The 18,930-nt window shown below is 45.3% G+C and overlaps 1 protein-coding gene across 3 annotated transcripts; it reads right to left on the bottom strand.

The window, feature by feature from the left end:
* Window positions 1-3,771: 3,771 nt before the first annotated feature.
* Window positions 3,772-13,783, bottom strand: Dyrk3 (dual specificity tyrosine phosphorylation regulated kinase 3). 3 transcript variants are annotated; one of them, XM_035445574.1, is made up of 3 exons: window positions 13,253-13,783; window positions 10,880-10,991; window positions 3,772-5,573 (listed from the first exon to the last, which is right to left on the bottom strand). In XM_035445574.1, the coding sequence occupies exons 2-3, from the start codon at window positions 10,961-10,963 to the stop codon at window positions 4,002-4,004; spliced, it is 1,656 nt and encodes a 551-aa protein (XP_035301465.1). In that variant the 5' UTR covers window positions 10,964-10,991; window positions 13,253-13,783; the 3' UTR covers window positions 3,772-4,001. The 3 variants fall into 3 exon arrangements, with proteins under 3 accessions (XP_035301465.1, XP_027273505.1, XP_035301466.1); XM_027417704.2 differs by lacking the exon at window positions 13,253-13,783 and adding an exon at window positions 12,810-13,031; XM_035445575.1 differs by lacking the exon at window positions 13,253-13,783 and adding an exon at window positions 8,578-8,664.
* Window positions 13,784-18,930: the final 5,147 nt, after the last annotated feature.

Raw genomic sequence — 18,930 nt, 5'->3', positions numbered from 1 at the left:
AGGCAATGGGAATTATTTTACAGTGGGGGAGGGTGTCACCGAAATATGAGGAACTGTATTAAGGGGTCGAAGCACTAGGAAGGTTGAGAGCCTCGGTGATAAATAACTGATATGCAGATGGTCATAGAGGACCCCTGTGAAAGGGTCTCTCAACCCCTGGAGGGGTTGTGACCCACAGGTTGAAAAACCACTGCTGCAGACTCTCTTTCTGCTCTGGTTTCAGGGTTATGGATCTCAGAGACCACAGAGCTTTTAAGCCTTGCATAAATGAGTTCACTGTGACTTGAAATTTTTCTCTTTGAAATTAGTAAATGCAACTGCAACTCAATAGACAGCTAGAAAAGGTTGCCTCTAATCAGGTGGTGGGGGCAACCCTTTAAAATTTCTGGGCTCCAGGAAGTGTAAGATTCTCAAGAGGGATGGGTTAAAATGAGGATATGGAAAGGTATTTTTGAAAAGTAGGAAGCAGGTCCCTGCTAAGGGGCAACTCTTCCTTAACTTGCAGTCTGTGACTGTTTCTCACTCTGTACTTGGACAGATCCAGGTTTTTCTCTGCCTTGTCCACCGACACTTGCTCTGTGTACAAGTCCAGTACAGTATCTACAGACTCCTAATCTCTGGGGAGGCTGAGGGTAAGAAGACATGAATGGGTGTGTGCTTATCTCTAATTCCCAGAGGAAATAAGGCACATGGGGCCCTTGTAGCACGACCTTCGACTTTCCACTATCTGAGTTAATGGCATTGATAACACACAACAAGGAATTTCGGGGCTGATGACACAGTGGCTAAGCTCAAACTCAGAGATGCGCCTGTCTCTGCCTCCCGACTGCTGGGATTAAAGGCGGTCAAGGAGACCCGAGTTCTGTTGCCAACACCCATGCCCAGTGCCTTACAAACACCATTAACCTGAGCTCCAGGGGATCTGAAACCTCTGGTCACTACAGGCACCTGCATTCAGGAGCACATGTCCACAGAGGTAGACATAATACATAAACTTTTTTTTTTGTTCTTTGTTTTTTGTTTGGTTTTGTTTTTTCTGACACAGGGTTTCTCTATGTAGCCCTGGCTGTCCTGGAACTCACTCTGTAGACCAGGCTGGCCTTGAACAGAGATCTGCCTGCCTCTGCCTCCTGAGTTCTGGGATTAAAGGCTTGCTCCTTTTTATTATTACCAACCTAATTGTGACTACAAGAATAAAGTATCCCCATGTAACTCATATCTGATTACCCTGTCTTCCAAAGAAGACATCTGGGTATGTGGCTGAATTTAGAAGTAAGCCCCATCATGGAGGAACATGAATGTGTATGGTCTGACATGTTCAAGACACCCATGTCATCTGAAGCTCTCATGCATGCTGTAGAGAAATACCAGCACGTAAAACAAGAGCAATCTAATCAGATCACCAAGTGGGTGAGTTAGCAAATTCTCATGTGGAAAAGAAAAAAATAAGTATTTCAGAAACAATGAAACAAATTCCGACTGAACTCTTTTACTATGTTGATAACAATGTGGAGACTGAATTGATTTCTGTCCATTTAGAAATCAGGAAGGCAACCAACTTGATCTGTTTAACTAAACAGCTGCAACGAAAATTGCCAGAGAACAATCCGGCAATGTGAGACCCAGTCCCTCACTGCTGTGGCTGGACAGGGGTCTGGGGACAGAGCAATAGCTTCTAAAAGCACTTGCAAACCTCCTCAAATTCATCAGTACCGCCAGTTCTGTGTTTAAAAACAGGCAGCTTTCCTCAAACCTGAGTCACTGCAGGAGGCAGGCTGGCCAATGCAATGACTCTGCTGCGCGTCAGGCTGGTGGTTGCCAAGTTTAGGCAGAAATGGTTCCATTCACCTTTTCAGAGCTTTCTATCTTTTGCATAATGCATGGGCCATCTATCACCTTCACTCAGCCAGACTGCAATGAGCTCACAGTCCACTCATCACACAGGAAGGGGACATGCCAGCCTCGTCAGACCCTGTCTGTGCTGGCTGCCAAAGATGGCTCATGCAAACAAACATCAAAACCCCAAGTGTCCCTTAGGGTAGTGAGTGGCTCTTTCAACTGTCTGCTCGGGAGAGTAGGTCCTCTACACTGATAACAGGCAAAACGACCTCAGACCTCAACGTGTGCTCTGCTCGGTGTAGATAACACGGGAGAGTGACTTTCTCTCCAGCAAGTCAGAGGAGCCAGTTGGAGTTACAGGGAGCTGTTGATTGCCTTCTGTAAAGCAGATCGAGTGTGAATCATCCAGTGCCCAAATAACAACACATCCTTCCTTTACAGTGGCTGTGGCTTGTCTGAGTGACTTGCCTCTGGCCTTGGTGATGGGAAAAGTGAAAACTGAACTGGGTACTCTAGCAATACTACGCTCTGAGGCAGAGGTTCTCAGCCTTCTTAATGCTGCCATCCTTTAATACGGTTCCTTACATTGTGGTGACCCCTCCCCCAACCATAGAATTATTCCCACTGCGACTTCATAACTGGAATTTTGCTACTGTTGTGAATCCTGATGTAAATATCTGTGTTTTCCAATGGTCTTAGGTGACCCCTTAGGTCAGTCAACACCTTAACCAAGGGGTCGGGACCCACAGGTTAGAAACACAGCTCTGAGGTATAGTGCTCATGGCAGTCAGATACATCTGTTCCAAGGGCCAAGGAAACAGACAGGATGGCAAAACTAACACACAAACAGTAGCAGTAAGTTCCTTAGCTCCTGTCCCCTCTGCACCCTTCCAGTGAGACATATGGCTAGCAGTCACAGGCACTACCAGCTTTTGCCACTTGACTTTAAATCTCAGAGAAGAACGAAGACTGCTGAACGAACGGAACACGAGCAGGGAAACAGATGAGAGCATTTCTGGACCTTCAAATCGTTTCCTTCTTATAACTAAGCATCCAGGGAGGGGTGAAGTTCAAAGTGAAAATGTGGGACATTAAGGTGCACATGGCAATGAATTTGCTGCAAACCTTTGATACTCTGGGTCATTTGTGACATAAAGTTAGCTTCTTTTGAGATGGCAGAGGAAGGACGCATGAGCTGGCTTTTTACTACTGCAACAAATCCCACAGATGATGAACTTACATAGGGGAGAGCTTTACTGTAGCACTCAGCTCAGAGGTCTCAGTCTACTGACTGACCAGCCCTGTTGTCTTAAGCCTGGAATATCAAATCGAGATGCAGTGTATGGCAGAGCAAAGCCATTCATCCAGTGGCCAGGAGTTAAAAGAGGAAAAGGATGAGACCAGGGCCCCACAGTCCTCTTTAATAATATGTTCACACTGACCCAACACCTAACACTGAGGCCCACCTCTTTAAGATCCCACCACTTCCCCCAGAGTGCTGGCGAGCAAGCCTCTAACACACTGGCCTTTGGGGGTAAATTACCAAAGCACAGCAATAACTCCAGGATTATTTGGCAAAGTGTAACCACTGAGTACCCAGGATATAAACCAGAGGCAAAATAATGAAGACAAAACCCTAAAATGCTACTCAGTGACAACAGTCCAGGTGACAAACAGCCACCCGTATTCACCAGTGAATCTTTCCACCTAGGATGAGCCCACAGAATTGCTTGCTGGGGTAAGAATTCTAGCTTTGCTCTATATCCATGCCTAACACAACCCCAAACCACCTTCCAAAATAGATGCTGAGGGAGCTGAGAGGTGAGAAATAACATATACTCTTAGAATATCTTCTATCTTAAAGAAAGAGATTTAAACCAAGAGAGTAATACACAGGTTGAGGTATCTCTGACAAAAATAACAAAGATGCACTGACCTATAAAAAGTCATTTAATGTATACTCCAGATGGCCAATACAAGCTGGTTAGACAATTAGCCCTTGAAGAGTTCTTTTATAGTCATATAAAAATGTTCTGCCTTGTTAAAAAAGTTTAGTCTAACAAAAACATATCCATCAATGAATGGGCTTCATTGTTTTTCCATTTGCATGTTTGCAAGGTAACTAAAAATACATACATACATATGCATCTCCAAGCGGTCCATTAGCTAATCAGCTTTGGCAATACACTGCACAGAGGTATACTACCACTGGTTTCGGACATTAGGTTAGCTTTAAGCTTACTGGCTATTCCAACGACCGGAGGCAGCTTGGAACTCAGTCCCTGGAAAGCAGTTGTAGGATTAACTATCCGTTTCCCTGACACCTTGTCCATGGTGAGAGGTCTGGGTGCAGACTTGCTAATCCAAGGATGTCTTAATGCTTGAGCTGGGGTGAGGCGGGCAGAGGGGTCCCACTGAAGACATCTTTTCAGAAACTCTATGAACAAGTAATCTTCACACCCTTTCAGTGCTGTTGCCCAGTCTTTGCTGCCTGGGGGGCCTCGCTTTTTACCCCTGCGAGAGCGACCCCCCTGAAGCACAACCCTCCCATCTGCCTGAGTAGTCATGGAGCAGTATCGAGGCAAGCCCTTGGAGTTAATAAAGTACTTGGCCCGTTTGGATTGCTCCAGAAGTTTTGGTGGTGGCATCCCTAGCAACTCCATCATGCAGGCCAACTGGTCTCCTTCGTCCTCTCCAGGGAACAGAGGCTGTCCTGTCAAAAGTTCTGCCAGGATGCAACCGAAACTCCATATGTCGATTGGCGTGCTGTAGCGGCATCCCAGGATGATTTCCGGGGCCCTGTAGAAACGAGACTGGATATATGTGTAAAGCTTCTGGTACTCGAAACAGCTGGACCCAAAGTCAATGACCTTGGTTGCACTGCGCCCGTGGTGTTTCAGGAGAATGTTTTCTGGCTTCAGGTCACAGTGAATGATCTTGTTTTTGTGAAGAGCGTCCAAGGACTGCAAGATGGATTGGGCAAACTTGCGAACCAACTGGACGCTGAAGCCCTGAAATTTGTTTTTTTTAATGAGCTCATACAGGTCTATGCTTAGCAATTCAAAGGCCATGCACACATGGTTCCGGAAGGTGAAACTTTCTAGCATGTGGATAACATTCATGCTTCCAGTCTTATCTTGCTTTTTAAGATGCTCCAAAATCCGGATCTCCTCGGCTGCCTGGCGATGGAAACGCTTCTCATTACGCACCATTTTGAGGGCCACGTACTGTCGAAGTTTGTGATCGTAGACACGGGCAACCTGTCCAAAACTCCCCTTGCCAATGATTTTCAGCACCTCATAGCGGTAGGCTAGATGGTCTCGGGGCACATGGATATAGGCTCCATCTGCATCATCATATCCCCCGTTATTAGGACCACCAATAACTCCTTGTCGCTTTTTGGCATTTGGCCCCACAAAGTAGATTTCTGGGTAACTGATGATTTCCAGCTTCTCGTAGGCAGTGAGGTGGTGTTTGTACTGCTTCAGAGCTTGCTCGGGAGTCAGCGGCAGCACTTTTGACGTTTTGGATAAACTGACAGATTTCACCGTGTTCAGGCTTTCGGAACTCTTCCCCTGAGAAACAGGAGAGCACTTTTCAGGGTTGCTGATGCCATCGGACTGAAGCGTATTGGATCTCCTGTTGCCAAATTCTTGAAACAGCTGTTCTACCTTCATTTCACTTCCATTCACGAAGTGCTGAGTGCGATCTCTGATCAATGGCTCAGTGGTATTCTACAAAAGGGAAACGTGGACTGTTATCGGCACTAGAAATAGTAGAAAGGCAAAAGGGCCTACTAACTAAACAACATCAAAACAGGTCGGTCACTTTCATTTTAAAGTTTGAAGGCCCAAAGAAGGGACTAGAGACATGGCTCAGAAATAAGGGCAATGGCTATGCAAGAATGAGGACCCAAGTTGGATTACCAATGCAAAAAAGTTGCCTGTAACCCCAGTGCTGTGGGGGACACCCAGACTAGTTCCAGAATCAGTGACAGACCCTGTTTCAAAGGAATACATACGGTGGGGAATGTCAGAGCAGGATAAGTGACATTCTCCTCTGGTCTCTGAAAGTGTGTGCATACAGGCTCATGCATTCATAGGCGTGCGTGGGCACATACATACATGCACATATGCATACCCCATACACATATACCACACTCACGTCTATATACACACGTGGCGGGGGGAGAAAAGAAAACAAAGCCCCGTATAGAAAATAAGAAATCATCGGTCTCTGGAGGTGCATTACGTCAATCCTTGGATTCCTTGAATACACCCACCCCAGATCCTACATGTGGCCAGCTTTGCTCAAGACAGGGTGATGCCAACACGCTACCTTCCTTCTTTTAGGTCTTTGAATTGAGACTCCTTTACTCTCCCCACCCATTCATATCCTATATACCTTCAAGAACTAACTTCAGTCTTCTCTCTGTAGAACTGTACTAGTGCATGGGCCCCAATACACATGTGGAGGTCAGAGAACAACTTTCAGAAACCAGTTCTCTTCTACCATACAACTCCCAGGGATTGTAAACTCAGGCTTGGCAATAAGAGCCTTTACCCTGAGTCAGCCTACCAGGACTGAGTTCCCACCCAACACCCACCCACCTTCCTTCCACCAGAATGTCTACTGTTCACTACCTGGCACCCACACTAAAAGACAAGTACTCTTAAGAAGCTTAATCTATCTATAAGGCTCAGCTAGGCAAAGAATAAGTCAAAAAGTCTGTGCTGGGGCCCTGGCTGCACTGCTTAAAGCTCTAGGACCTGGGACTATTACTTGAACTTGTCATAACTTCAGTTTCTTGGTTTATAAAATGTGGCTAATACCTACTTGTGAGAATCAAACTATAGTCAAAAAACGAAAGACTCTCACAAACTATAAAACATTCAAAACACTGGCTACCACTATGTAAAATTTCTCAGTATGTGACGGCTTAAGCCCCCATTTCCTCTCTCTCTTTCCCCCTTACTGATTTTCTCTTCTTTCTGTGGTGGCTTCCTCCACCTCACAGGCTCCCTCTACTGAACATATAGCAAAGAGGGACCCAGCAGAAAGTTTTTGCATGGAAACACCTAGCCCTCTTTCTCCCTGGCATAAAGCCTACCTTCTGCTTGCTATTCAATGTATCATGTTATCTTTCCAGGGATAGTCCAACTTTAACGTAAAATCACTGCCTTAATGCAAAGGAATGCCTCTCTAAGAGTCATCATCTACATGCTAGTAGGACAAGTGGTCCTGGATCTGTCCCTGGGAGTCCCTCTGCCTAATGGAAGAGTCTGAAGGTCTTCACTTCTGTGTGTGATCAAGAGAGAGAGGGGGTCTCAGGCACAGTACACTCCCAAGAACAAGTGTTTAGAGGTCTAATTTCCATAGACTTATTTTAACAAAACTAAAAATGTCACCAGGATCTCCAGACTCTGGTTTGTCCATATACCAAGCCTTCCTTGCATTTTCTGCAAATTGAGTGCTACTTCACCATCCAGAATTTCCCAGCCATGCCCACGTTTCATGTGAAAGTCCCTGGAACTGTAAACAGGGCTGTCCTGTCCTTGCCCCCTCTCATTCTTCTGTAGACACCGTCCTTGGTTCCTCCTCCCACCTCACCTGAGCCTACTAGGCTCTCTCATCACCCTGTTCACACTCTCCCTGTTCACACTCTCTTTGGGATGTAAGGTGTGTCTTTCTTAAAGTGTGGTTTCTAGGACAGTATCTAGCTCAGATGTAGTCCACTAAAGATTATCACAGTTCAGATCTCCAGCAGATGGGGAATTCCATCAGGATTTTTCCACACAGGAAGTGGATCTTTCCTTGCCATGCTTCTCTTTCTTATAAATCTCAAATCCTGAAATGAGTCAATTATATACAAAGTCTTCTGTGCTATTATAAAACATTCCTTCTATTTTTTCTCCATCTACAGCTATTGTGGTTTGAAAGAAAATGACCCCCATAGGCCCATAAGGAGTAGCACTATTAGGAGGTGTGGCTTTGTTGGAGAAGCTGTGTCACTGGGGGTAGGCTTTGAGGTTTCAGATGCTCAAGCCAGGCCCACTGTCACTCTCTTCCTGCTGCCTGCAGATCTCAGCTACCTCTCCAACACCATGTTTGCCTGCTTGCTGCCATGATTATAAGAGACCGAACCTCTGAAACTGCAAGCCAGTCCAAATTAAATGTTTTCCTTTATAATAGGGTTGCCATGGTTAGCCGGGCATTGGTGGCACACACCTTTAATCCCAGCACTCAGAAGGCAAGAGGCAGGGGGATCTCTGTGAGTTCGAGACCAGACTGGTATACAAGAGTTAGTTCCAGGATACCCTCCAAAGCCACAGAGAAACCCTGTCTCCAGAAACAAACAAACAAAAAACAAAAATAAAAGAGTTGCCATGGTCATAGTGTCTCTTCACAGCAATAGAAACTAATTGAGACAACAGTATTCATATATAAGATGTTAACAGTTATAAAATACTATGGATTTCTAGCCTAGGGTTATAATCATGATTATCAGAAAGGTATACAATGGACTCAGCCAAATATTTTGTTAACCATGTCATTTTGTACAAAAGATAGATCAGCAAGGAGTTACCATGTTTTATTTCTTAAGAATGCTTCATTGTATACCATTAATGTAGAAAGCATATTGTGTTTTAAATAAAATATACTGTATTAGTTGAGTCCTAAAAATCCTATTGGGAAATTCAGAATGAATAATCTTCTAATGCAGATATAAAAACTTACCCTTGGAAGTAGAAGGTAAGATGAACTTCAGTTGGTAGAGTATTTGCCTAGCATGCATGAGGTCCTAGGTTCAATCCCCACCCAGCACTGCCAAAACAAAGCAAAACTACTTTCAACTAGCTCCTGACCTTAAATCTCTGAAACAAAGAACTCAGTCCAATAAAAGCCTTGAGGTGGATAATTTACAGTTTACAAGGAGAATGAATGTGAAAGCAGCTGGAGAAGCTCTGAGGCCACCACGTGAAGACTAATAGGCACTCCTGACAGAATCATAAAATGACGAGTGTTCCCATGGGTCAAAAGCACAAGTTTGCAAATAACAGGGGCTGGGTGTTTGCATGTGGGCCAGAGTTCAAAGCCTCAGCCCCATGTCAGTGCTGTGTGGGCAAACAGACCACCTCAAGACAGACACCAAGCAAGCTGGCTAGCAAGACTGGTCATTTCTGAGTGCTCTTGACCGAGAGACCCTGCCCCAATGAATAAGACAGAAGAGCATACATGCACATCACATACACAAGAAGAGTGGATAAGGGGGTTAAAAAGAAACCAAAAATCCTTGCAATGACATGTTGAATTAGAATCTAAAATCTTAGGGCTTCCCCATAATTGTCATTCTAAACAGTGAGAAATTAATTTGATTCTGAAATGTAATCCGAGTGACATTCTGGATAAAGGATCAGCATGGATCAACTCTGAACTAGCGTTAAATGAGGTTTGCCTCTGATGTTAACACACCAGCCCCATTACAAAAAGTTTTCAATGCTGTCAGCAGAGAGAGGCAGGAGACATTGATGGTCGCCGCCACAGATATAGTTCTGGATTTCTCCGAGGTGTTCAAATACCACAGAAATAAACTCAGGGATGGAAAGAAACTCCACTGTGCTCCATAGGAGATTTAAAAAATAGCGTGACCAGACTTCCAAATATTTTTAGACCATGCTTTGTAATATTATTAGCCTTGACAGTGGTAAAAACTACAGAAGTAGTAGGAACGATTACAAGGCTAACAAGATGGCTTAGCAAGTAAGGGCACTTGCTACCAAGTCTGACGCATGCAGGCACACAGGCAATCTACTGTTTGCCTGCATGTGAGAGCACCACAAAACATGCACAAATAAATAAAAGCAATATTTTAAAAGTCAAATTACAGAGTAAAATAAAAAAAAGGAACAACTGCCAAGTGGTAAGTGCAAACATGGAAGATTACCAAGCAGTCAGTTGAGCTCCTCAGAAGGTTCCTTAGATGACACATTGTAGCACATTTTCAAGTCACAGACAGGCTCCTTGCCCGGAACTTGTCCAGACTCTACTGCTCTACTTATGCAGATAGACTGTGATGTCATTTCATTATTATCTTAAATCAAACAGTGTCGAAATCTAAGGGTCTGAGTTCCTAAAGGGATTTGAATGTATCAAATCCAAGCTCATAGCTAGGCAGTGGTGGTGTATGCCTTTAATACCAGCACTTGGAAGGCTGAGGCAAGTGGATCTCTGAGTTTGAGGCCAGCCTGGTCCACAGAGCAAGTGCCAGGACAGGTTCCAAAGCTAAACAGAGAAACCCTGTTTCCAAAAACCAAACCAAGCAAACAAACAAAAAAACTCAAGCTGTATTGCTTCAGCTTAATCTATGAGTAAGAAAACAAACAAAAACCCAGCTGTCTTTCATATACTGTTTGGCCAGAACCACAAAGGAAAGCTGAGCTGATTATGAATTCTGACATTTTTTTGTGTTATTTCTATTAAAAGAAGCATTTGTAATACTCTACATATGTCATCTGCTATAAAAAGAAACATCACCTAAACAAGAGGATCCCCTCCTCCTCCCCTCCCCTCCCCCCCCCCCCCCGGACACCTGCCATATCTACCCCAGTAAAAAGTATAAGTGAGGTGTGGATTTCAAAACTGTTCCAAAAAGCTGAACTCAAACCACAAGACTGTTTCTCAAAAGTCAGAAAAAAATCAAAGGAAACCAAACAGGCACAGTGGCATACCCATTTAATACCAGCACTCTGGAGACAGGGGCAGGTGCATCTCTGTTTGAATCCAGCCTGGTCTACATAAGAGTGTCAGGCCAGGCAAGACTGCATACTGAGACTCTGTGTCAAAAACAATTTTTTTTTAATGTTTTAAAAACTTAAGAAATCCCCCACTACAAAAAAACCCAACCTTAAAACAAAAGAAACAACCCACCACAACAAAAGGAAGTCTGTGTTGCCGTCGGTGCAGAACTGCACCTGAGCATTTACGTAGCTCTTCCTCTTCCTCCAAACAATCTTAAGAGAGCATTCCTTCCTTTACTTACGTTTAGTCTTCTGGAGAGAGGTGCTTCAGAAGGATTGCAGAGCGTGTTTGAACATGGTGGGCACTTGGTTTCATCTATCATCATGAAGGTATCATAGACACCATCCCCCAACCTAGTTGGGTTACAGATAAAACTGGTCAGTAACTAAACAAAATGAGCTTGCAGTTTTGAAACACCCCAGGCCTTAACTGTTTCTTAACTTTTCTGACCCTGTACACAAACAAGTGGGACACTGGGCACTGAACAGAAGGATCTCAACCTTTCTTTTCCATTTTTTTATTTTTGGTTGGGGGCCTGGCCTTTATTGCCTGAGCCATCTCTCCAGCCCTCTTTTCCATTTTTAAAAAATTAATTACAAAGCCCTGACTGTCCTCGAACTCACTCTGTACACCAGACTGGCCTTGAACTCACACAGATCCTCCTGCCTACACCTCTGCACCACCACTCTTGGCTCCTTTATCTTTTCAAAGAAATGAAACCATTTCTAGACTCAAATTTTAAAATAGTTACAAAAGGGTAGATGTGATGGTGCATACCTTTAATCCCAGGACTCAGGAGACAGGGGCAGGTGGGTTTTTTTGTGAGTTCAAGGCCAGCCTGGTCTACAGAGTGAGCTCCAGGACAGCCAGAGTTGCATAATAAAGAGACCCTGTCACTTAACAAACAAGCAATAAGTGAAGAAAATAGTGACAACAAATCTTACTTTCTGAATGCTGTTCAAAAAAATGAGAGGCCACCAATTAGCATACTACTTGAAAATGAAGGCCAATTTGAATAGGAAACTGGAAATCAGAAGAGAATAAGCACAAAAGGGGCATTTGTTGTCTCTGGACTTGGATCCTAATCTCAGCTCAGCCTTCCCCTCTAAGCTGGCTCACAGGTTAATGGGAAGAAAAGGTCTTGTCCACACACTCTGACAAACAAGAAACCTTTTAGGGTTGTCTTATTTACCTACACACCTACTTACAGCTAACCCAATTTGTGAAAAAGGCAGCCAACAGCAACTGGATGCTTTAAGTTACAAAATGTACTGAATCTTCTGTTCCCACTTTATTTCCCAGAAGACAGGGGTTGTTTAAAATGCTACAGGAGTACAGATCCATTCTGCTCTTACACTGTGAATCCACCACTGTGAAGTCACACAAACAAAGGGCAGGATCTACAAGATGGCCTTGAATAATACATTTTATCTGCTACTGAGACTATGGATTTCCCGATCGCACACATCACGGTTTCACGCTGTCATCTCAGATGACATATTACGAACACATCTCAGATAACATAGCACGAACACATCTCAGATGACATACTACGAACACAATCATGACTAGGTAACATTTTTCATTGTCTTTAAAAAATATCTTTTAATATTTCAGTCACTTTTAAGATCTGTCTTATAAAATTACTTCTGGAGTTTAACAGGAATAGAAGGGGGCTTAAAACCACACTAAAAAAAAATGAAACATCTTAAGAAGAACATGTTCACGTTCAGACAATGTCTCGGTAACAAGCCAATTTGGTTTTTTTTTTTTTCTTTTTTCTTTTTTTTTTTTTCTTTTTCTGGATGGGACTGCCCTCTGCCACAGCACGATGAAACCCACAGGGACCAGCACCGCATCTGCAAGCAACCACCAGATGCGAACAACCCGAAAGCGTCCTCACCCAGGGCTGGGTGCGAAAAAAGGGGCCCCTACAAAGCCAGGCGACGTGTGGGGAGCAAGCTCCCGGGGTTTCGCTGGTCTCTCGGAGCAACAGGGCGCGGTTCACAGGTCCTGCTGCACACAGGTCCTTGGCGTGCTCGCAGCCCCGGCTCTCCGGAGGCTGCGCCTCCCGCCGCGCCCCCCCCCCCCGCCCTTCCCGCTCACCGCGCTGATGGACAGGCAGCTCGGACCCGCAAGGAGTCCTCCCGCTCCCACCCAGGCGCCGTTACCTCCGCTGATGCGGCGGGAGCCCGGCCCCCGGCAGCACCGCGTCCTTCCTCTCACTCCCGCGGGCTGCGCCTCCCATCGCGAGCTCGTCCCGCGGGCACAGCGACGGCGGTTGGCCGGGACGGTCGCCACCAGCACCGCACCTCCCGGCCTCGCTACAAGCGGCAGCGCGGCTCTCCGCTCGCGCCGCGGGTAGGCAGACGGCGCGGGAGCGGTCGCGTCGCCTAGCAACCGCGCACGCCGCGCCGCGCCTGCGCAACCGCTGCGGAGAGGGCGGAGCACGGGGCGTTCTGCTCACTGTAAGTGCTCTTAGATCGGTTTTTTTGTTTGTTTGTTTTTTTGGTTTTTTTTTTGTTTTTTTTTTTTTTGGCATAAGAGGAAACTGAGGCCCAAGAAACTGCGTTTCTTCGTACTCATCTAGCAGCGAAACTAAGCCTGGAATTACCTGCGGCGCAGTCTTCCTGCTCAGGAGGCCCCTTGGAAAACTCTGTTCGTCTTTAATGTAGGAAAGCGTACCACACCCTTTCTGTTAAGTTCAACATGGTAAGCCGACAGAGTGGAGTGAAAAGGAAGATGGTTAAGCCACACAAGAGGTAGTGGTGTGTGGTGTTGAACGTGGTACCCATCAGACTTTCTAAGGCAGCTGCAACACAGTGAGTCTGTTGGATCCATCAGAAAAACCAGATTCTTCCACAAGTCGGACGCGCACGCCACCTGGTGTACACTGGAAGTTATTTCGAAGCGCATAATTCCATAAATCTTCGAATTTCTACCCAAGGCCCTTTCTGCGTTCCTAAAATTTAACGTCCCTGTCAGTCTCGTCTCTGAAGATTCACAACCTCTTTACAGCCAGGAATCCGTCCATTTGGGACACTTTACTTTCTTATGATCAGTGTTGTTTTAGCCTGTCTGTGATAAAAAATAAGAATGTTGTCTTCCATGATGACCTTTTAAAGTTTCTGAATAGCTGTTTCTTACTGCCTCCCCTTCCACAACTCCCACAACCAGCACAGTCTTGCTTTCGTGGGGGTTTTTATTTGGGCTCTTTGAATCTTTTGTTTGAAGCCAGGGTTCCATGGCAACAAGAGGCTCCTCCCAGGTCCAGGATTGCAAAATTCTAACCGGTCTTGCCCTTGAACACCTCGGACTACTTTACTGCGGGAAAGAGTTGAATGGAACTTGCCTGCACATGTTTAATTACCTCGCTGTGAATCATGGCATCTCCCCCTCTGCCTTTAAGACACATCTTCCGAGACAAGCTGACGAGTTCCTGCTCGGCCCTGCTCTGCTTCTTACCCCTAAGCCTGTTGGGGAGTGGATACAGAAGTCGCCTTTGTCTTTAGCCCGTTATTTCCATGGTCAAGGGAGAGAGAACTCCTCATGGGTGCTGGACTTCATGAGTTTCTGACCTTAGTGACCTAAGTACCTTTCGGTATTTCTTCAAAGGACCCTGCTTTGTAACAATCACCCACCCTCACTAAAGAACTGCCCTGTGACCTCCCGCTATTGAGCTGCTCTTGCACAGAAATTGAAACAATACAAAGAGAACACGGCTTCTGCTCAAGGATAAAGTGTTTCTTGTATTTTACATATTTAATATATGTAAAATATGTATTTGATAAATGTTATATTAAAGTAAGTAAAAGAAGGTGAGAAAGCAAAGTTTTGAGGGAGTAAGAAATGGGAGGAGGGATTTTGGTTGGATATGATCAGATTCTTTGGATAGGGGCTGGAGAGATGGCTCAGCGGTTAAGAGCACTGGCTGCTCTTGCAGAGGACCAGGTTTGATTCCCAGCCCCCTCATGGCAGTTCACAATCATCCATAACTCCAGTTCTGGGTCCAATGTCCTCTTCTGACATCCGAGAGTACCAGGCACACAAGTGGTGCACATGAACAATACACTCATGCACATAAGATAAATCTAAAATGTTTTCCTAAAGATAGATTGGATATACATATGAAGTTATTGAATAACAAATTAGAATGTTTTTTTAAATAAATGAAGAGTTTGGTTCAAAATCACCATGATCTCTCTCTGAAAAACTAAAACAAGATTTACCTACCATGGACTAGCCAAGTCATATGAGATGTTTGCCTGTCTTTTGAAGCCAGTTCAGGAAAACCGAAGAGCCTGTAATACATTTTTTAAATGCAACTATCCCAGGATCTTGGGGGTGGGGGGAATAGAGGAATTTTGAAATGTTGCTCAATAGTACAATATCTGCATAGCATGCAGGAGGCCCAGGATTTCATTTCCAGTTCCACAAGAACAAGTGAAAAATGGATATTCAGTATATGACCACAGCACTTTCAGAGGGTCAGAGCAGAAAATGCCCCTGCGACCACTCAATTGTACTTTTGTGATAAAACAGCTGTTAGATGGTTGAGTTCAGTTTGAAATCATTTTGTTGCTATGAATTTCTTGGTAGCAGAATGTCCCATGATGCATATGATGATACATGTATTGCAAAACTGGAATGCGGCCGGGCATTGGTGGCGCACGCCTTTAATCCCAGCACTCAGGAGGCAGAGGCAGGCGGATCTCTGTGAGTTTGAGGCCAGCCTGGTCTCCAGAGCGAGTGCCAGGATAGACTCCAAAGCTACACAGAGAAACCCTGTCTCGAAAAACAAAAAACAAAACAAACAAACAAAAAACTGGAATGCTTGTTTAAAATAAACCGTTCATTAAAAACCTGTGACACTCACTCTCTCAGACTTGGTGTTTCCAGTATTATGAATGCTAGGTTTTGTGTGGCCTTGTGTCTCCTAAGCCCTTTAGGTTGACCTTATTAGTCTCAAATGCCTTTCCCAAAATGTTGTGCTGCTTCTTTTCACATTTTTTTCCTTAGAGCCAGTGCTACCTACAGCCCTAAAGGGCCTGGAACACATGTATGTGTTCCCACATTGGAAGTTTCGGCCTGGCCCCTCCAAAGTGGAGTAGGTGGCAAGCAAGATTATTGGGCAGGCTGTCGTCCTGAAGGACCTCTATGGTAACCAGGGTTCCTTCTCTCCCATAGTGGCCAATGTGCCTTGCAACCTTTGGGGCAGGGATATTGTAGAGACATGGGTGTGGTTTTGATCACAAATGATAGGGCATCCTTTAATGATTCCACACCTACCACCCAGAGTTACACCCCCAATTCTAAAGGCCACTGCCCACCAGAAGCCCTCAGGGAAGCGGGTCCCTGACCCTATTGCCCTTTCTTGGCTCTTTGATAATGACGTCTGGGTAGATAAAGAACCTAAATTAATGGCCTTAAAAGAACTAGTCAATGACTGGGACACCTAGAACCTTCTACCAGCAGACAGAACACCCCCGTATTTGTCCTCCACAAGAGGTCCAGCTATTAACAGTTACTCCAGGACCTACATGCTGTTGATGAACAAATGAAAAAAAAATAGGTGCTATACAGCCCACCTACCCCCATCCCAGGGCCATCCCCCTTCTCACCACACCTTTTTTTAGACAGGGAAGAAAGCTTTTTTCAGACGCCATAGGCACCAGCAGACAAATGCTGCTTTGCGTTTGCAGTCTAGGAGCCTAACATGCAGTGACCTGCCCAAAGATACTAATGGACAGTCTTGCCCCAAAATGAAAAATAGTCCTACTATTCGCCAGCTCTGTCTCCCAGGCATTTCACAATGTTCCCAGGGATGTCCTTCTGGCCCGTTACATGGATGAAATCCTCCTGGCACACCCTGATGCTCAATTTCTAAAGAGTGTGTCCTTGACCCTCCTAGAAGATTTGGCCTCCCTCAACCTCCAGGTGGCCCCTGAAAAGCTCCAGTCTTTTCCTCCCTATGCTTTTCTAGAATTCTCCATAGCCTGACAATTTCTCCCCTTGTCTTTCAGCCTGACATCCAAGGACCAATATACCTCAGCAGAGCTCCAACAACTCTCTTGGCTCTATTAATTGGCCTAAGTCGTTTTTTGTTCATTACAGAGTAAGAGATGTGTTCCTTGTTTTCTCTACTTGAGGGCCCTACCTGCTGCTCAGCAAGGATCAAGCTCACACAAGAGGCCAAAGACTGCCTTCATAGTGTTGTCTCCCTCCTAAATGTCACATCCTTAGATACAAGCCTCATAGGCCTCTCCTGGCAATCATATTTTTGACTACCGCAGGTTTTTGGGAGTCTTTTGATAATCAGGCCCATTAATGTAGATACACCAAGTGTTCTCAGATCTACAAAAAATTACCTCAAAATTTGAAATGGCCTTCCACCTTGCATGGATGCCATTTCTCACTGTAAACAGTAATCCTGTGCTGCCTGTACTCCTCTGGTGCCCCAGGGTCCCCTCTTTAAGGGGGGCATGAATCTGGCAGATGGATGTTTGCCATCTGTTTGGTAGTCTCTGCTATGTTCATGCCATGGATACCTGCTCCTCCTTCATATATGCTGTGACCCTCTCAGGGAAAGACCTCCCATGTTATTAAGGCCCTCAAATCTGCTATGCTGCTCACGGGGGTGCCACAGCCATAAAGAGTGATAATGACCCTGCTTATGCTTCCCAACAGCTCAGCACATTCCTCAGTTCCTGGAGAATAAGCCATACCTTTGGCATCCCCCTACAACCCTCAAGGCCAGGCCATTGTGAAGAGAACTGTAGAATACTCAAGGATATCCTGGCCAAGTCTGCTTCACCTGAGACCAAGCAAAACCCTTATCTGGCTCTAACCCAGGCCTTATTCCACCTGAATTTTTTTTTCCATTGATGAATTGGGCCTCAGACCTGCTTATAAACACTGGGCATGCCTACTCTGCAGCACGCTGATGCCTCTAGTAGATGGAGGGGATCTATCCCTATCACCTTCCAATGGCAACCACCTGCCCAGATGCTTACTCAAGGAAGTGGATATGCTTGTATTTTCCCACAGAGCTCAACAACACGATATGGGCCCCTACCTGAGATGCATGGCCAGCCACCAAGTGACACCAATGAGTCAAGGAACCTGAGCTTCCACAGTCCTCCCCAGATGTGTGATGTATGCCTTCCTTATATACTAGGCTATGCATGTTTTGCAACAACACGTGGGTTTGCTCACGAAAGAAGTAGAAATTATCCATGACGGCCTTGCTAGCATGCTACCCTCACTTCAGGTCCCAGTCCAGGACACAACTTGCCCACTATATAAAAGGGCACCTGGTCAGGAAAGTTTCACAACTATTCTGTTCTCCTATAAGAACACATTTCCCATCTCAGTATGACTAAGGTACCTCCTATGACTTTTGAGACCAGTTTAACTTTAAGAGACTCCTCGATCACTCCTGGATCGTCACATATGCAGTATCGGGTGGCACAATACTATTAATATTAATCCTTCTCAAATGTCTTCTACAGCATATCTGATGGTAATGGGCGACCAACAAGGCTACTCCTCAGGTTTTAATGGCTCTTAGACACACCTCTAACGGTCTACTTCAGGAGGTCATGAAAGCATGGCTCACAGAGATTCAAAGGGCCTCCACTTAAGAAGCCCCCCCTTCCACCTGGGACTGCTCTCCAGGCAGATCACCTTTTGAAGGCTGGTAGTCAATGACTGGTAAGGACTTGCTCAGCAAGTCAACCTAAAACAGTCACAGTCCAATTGCTGGGTGCCTCTGAGGTGGGGTCAACAAGGCTGGCTCCCCAGCTCCTGCTGAGCTCCTAATACTAATTAAAAACAAAAGGGTGGGTATGTAGGAGGAAGTCAGCCAACTGGCCCGAACACTTGAAACTGCCTTAGGGGACACCCCCTGGAGGCCCGCCAAGCATGCACATTTGCAGCTTCCTCTTGAGTCAACCTGAAGTCTGCCTGGAGGCTTGCAGACCACCAGACAATACAGCGTTCCAGATTGGCACCACTCCTGGGTCCTGGGAGGCAGAATAAAAGGCCTGCTCATATCCTCAATAAAAGTTTGATTTTTTGCTTCTCATCTGGCACTTGAAGTCTGCACCGTTGATTCCACACCTTCTTTGCCCCTTCCCCAAGAGGCTACCTGCTTGGACTCGTCCTGCAACATATGTACAGTATGTTCTAACAAAAAATGATCTTAAATTTGTATCAATATAAAAAAATCCATATCAATGTAAAATATTTAAAACTAGTAATTGCTCTTTTGGTTTAAAAGTAGATTCAATA

Source organism: Cricetulus griseus, chromosome 5 (assembly GCF_003668045.3).
Source record: "Cricetulus griseus strain 17A/GY chromosome 5, alternate assembly CriGri-PICRH-1.0, whole genome shotgun sequence".
NCBI lineage: Eukaryota > Metazoa > Chordata > Mammalia > Rodentia > Cricetidae > Cricetulus > Cricetulus griseus.
Note: the sequence above shows the minus strand (reverse complement) of the source record. Positions and strands in the feature narration are given on the sequence as shown.

Excerpts from the sequence above, each read along its gene's own strand:
- Dyrk3 (XM_027417704.2), bottom strand. The coding sequence starts at position 12,886 with ATGGGAGGCGCAGCCCGCGGGAGTGAGAGGAAGGACGCGGTGCTGCCG. Across the intron at positions 10,992-12,809 it reads CTCCCGCCGCATCAGCGGAG|GTTGGGGGATGGTGTCTATG; the intron begins GTAACGGCGCCT and ends TAACCCAACTAG. Across the intron at positions 5,574-10,879 it reads CTCTCTCCAGAAGACTAAAC|AATACCACTGAGCCATTGAT; the intron begins GTAAGTAAAGGA and ends TCCCTTTTGTAG.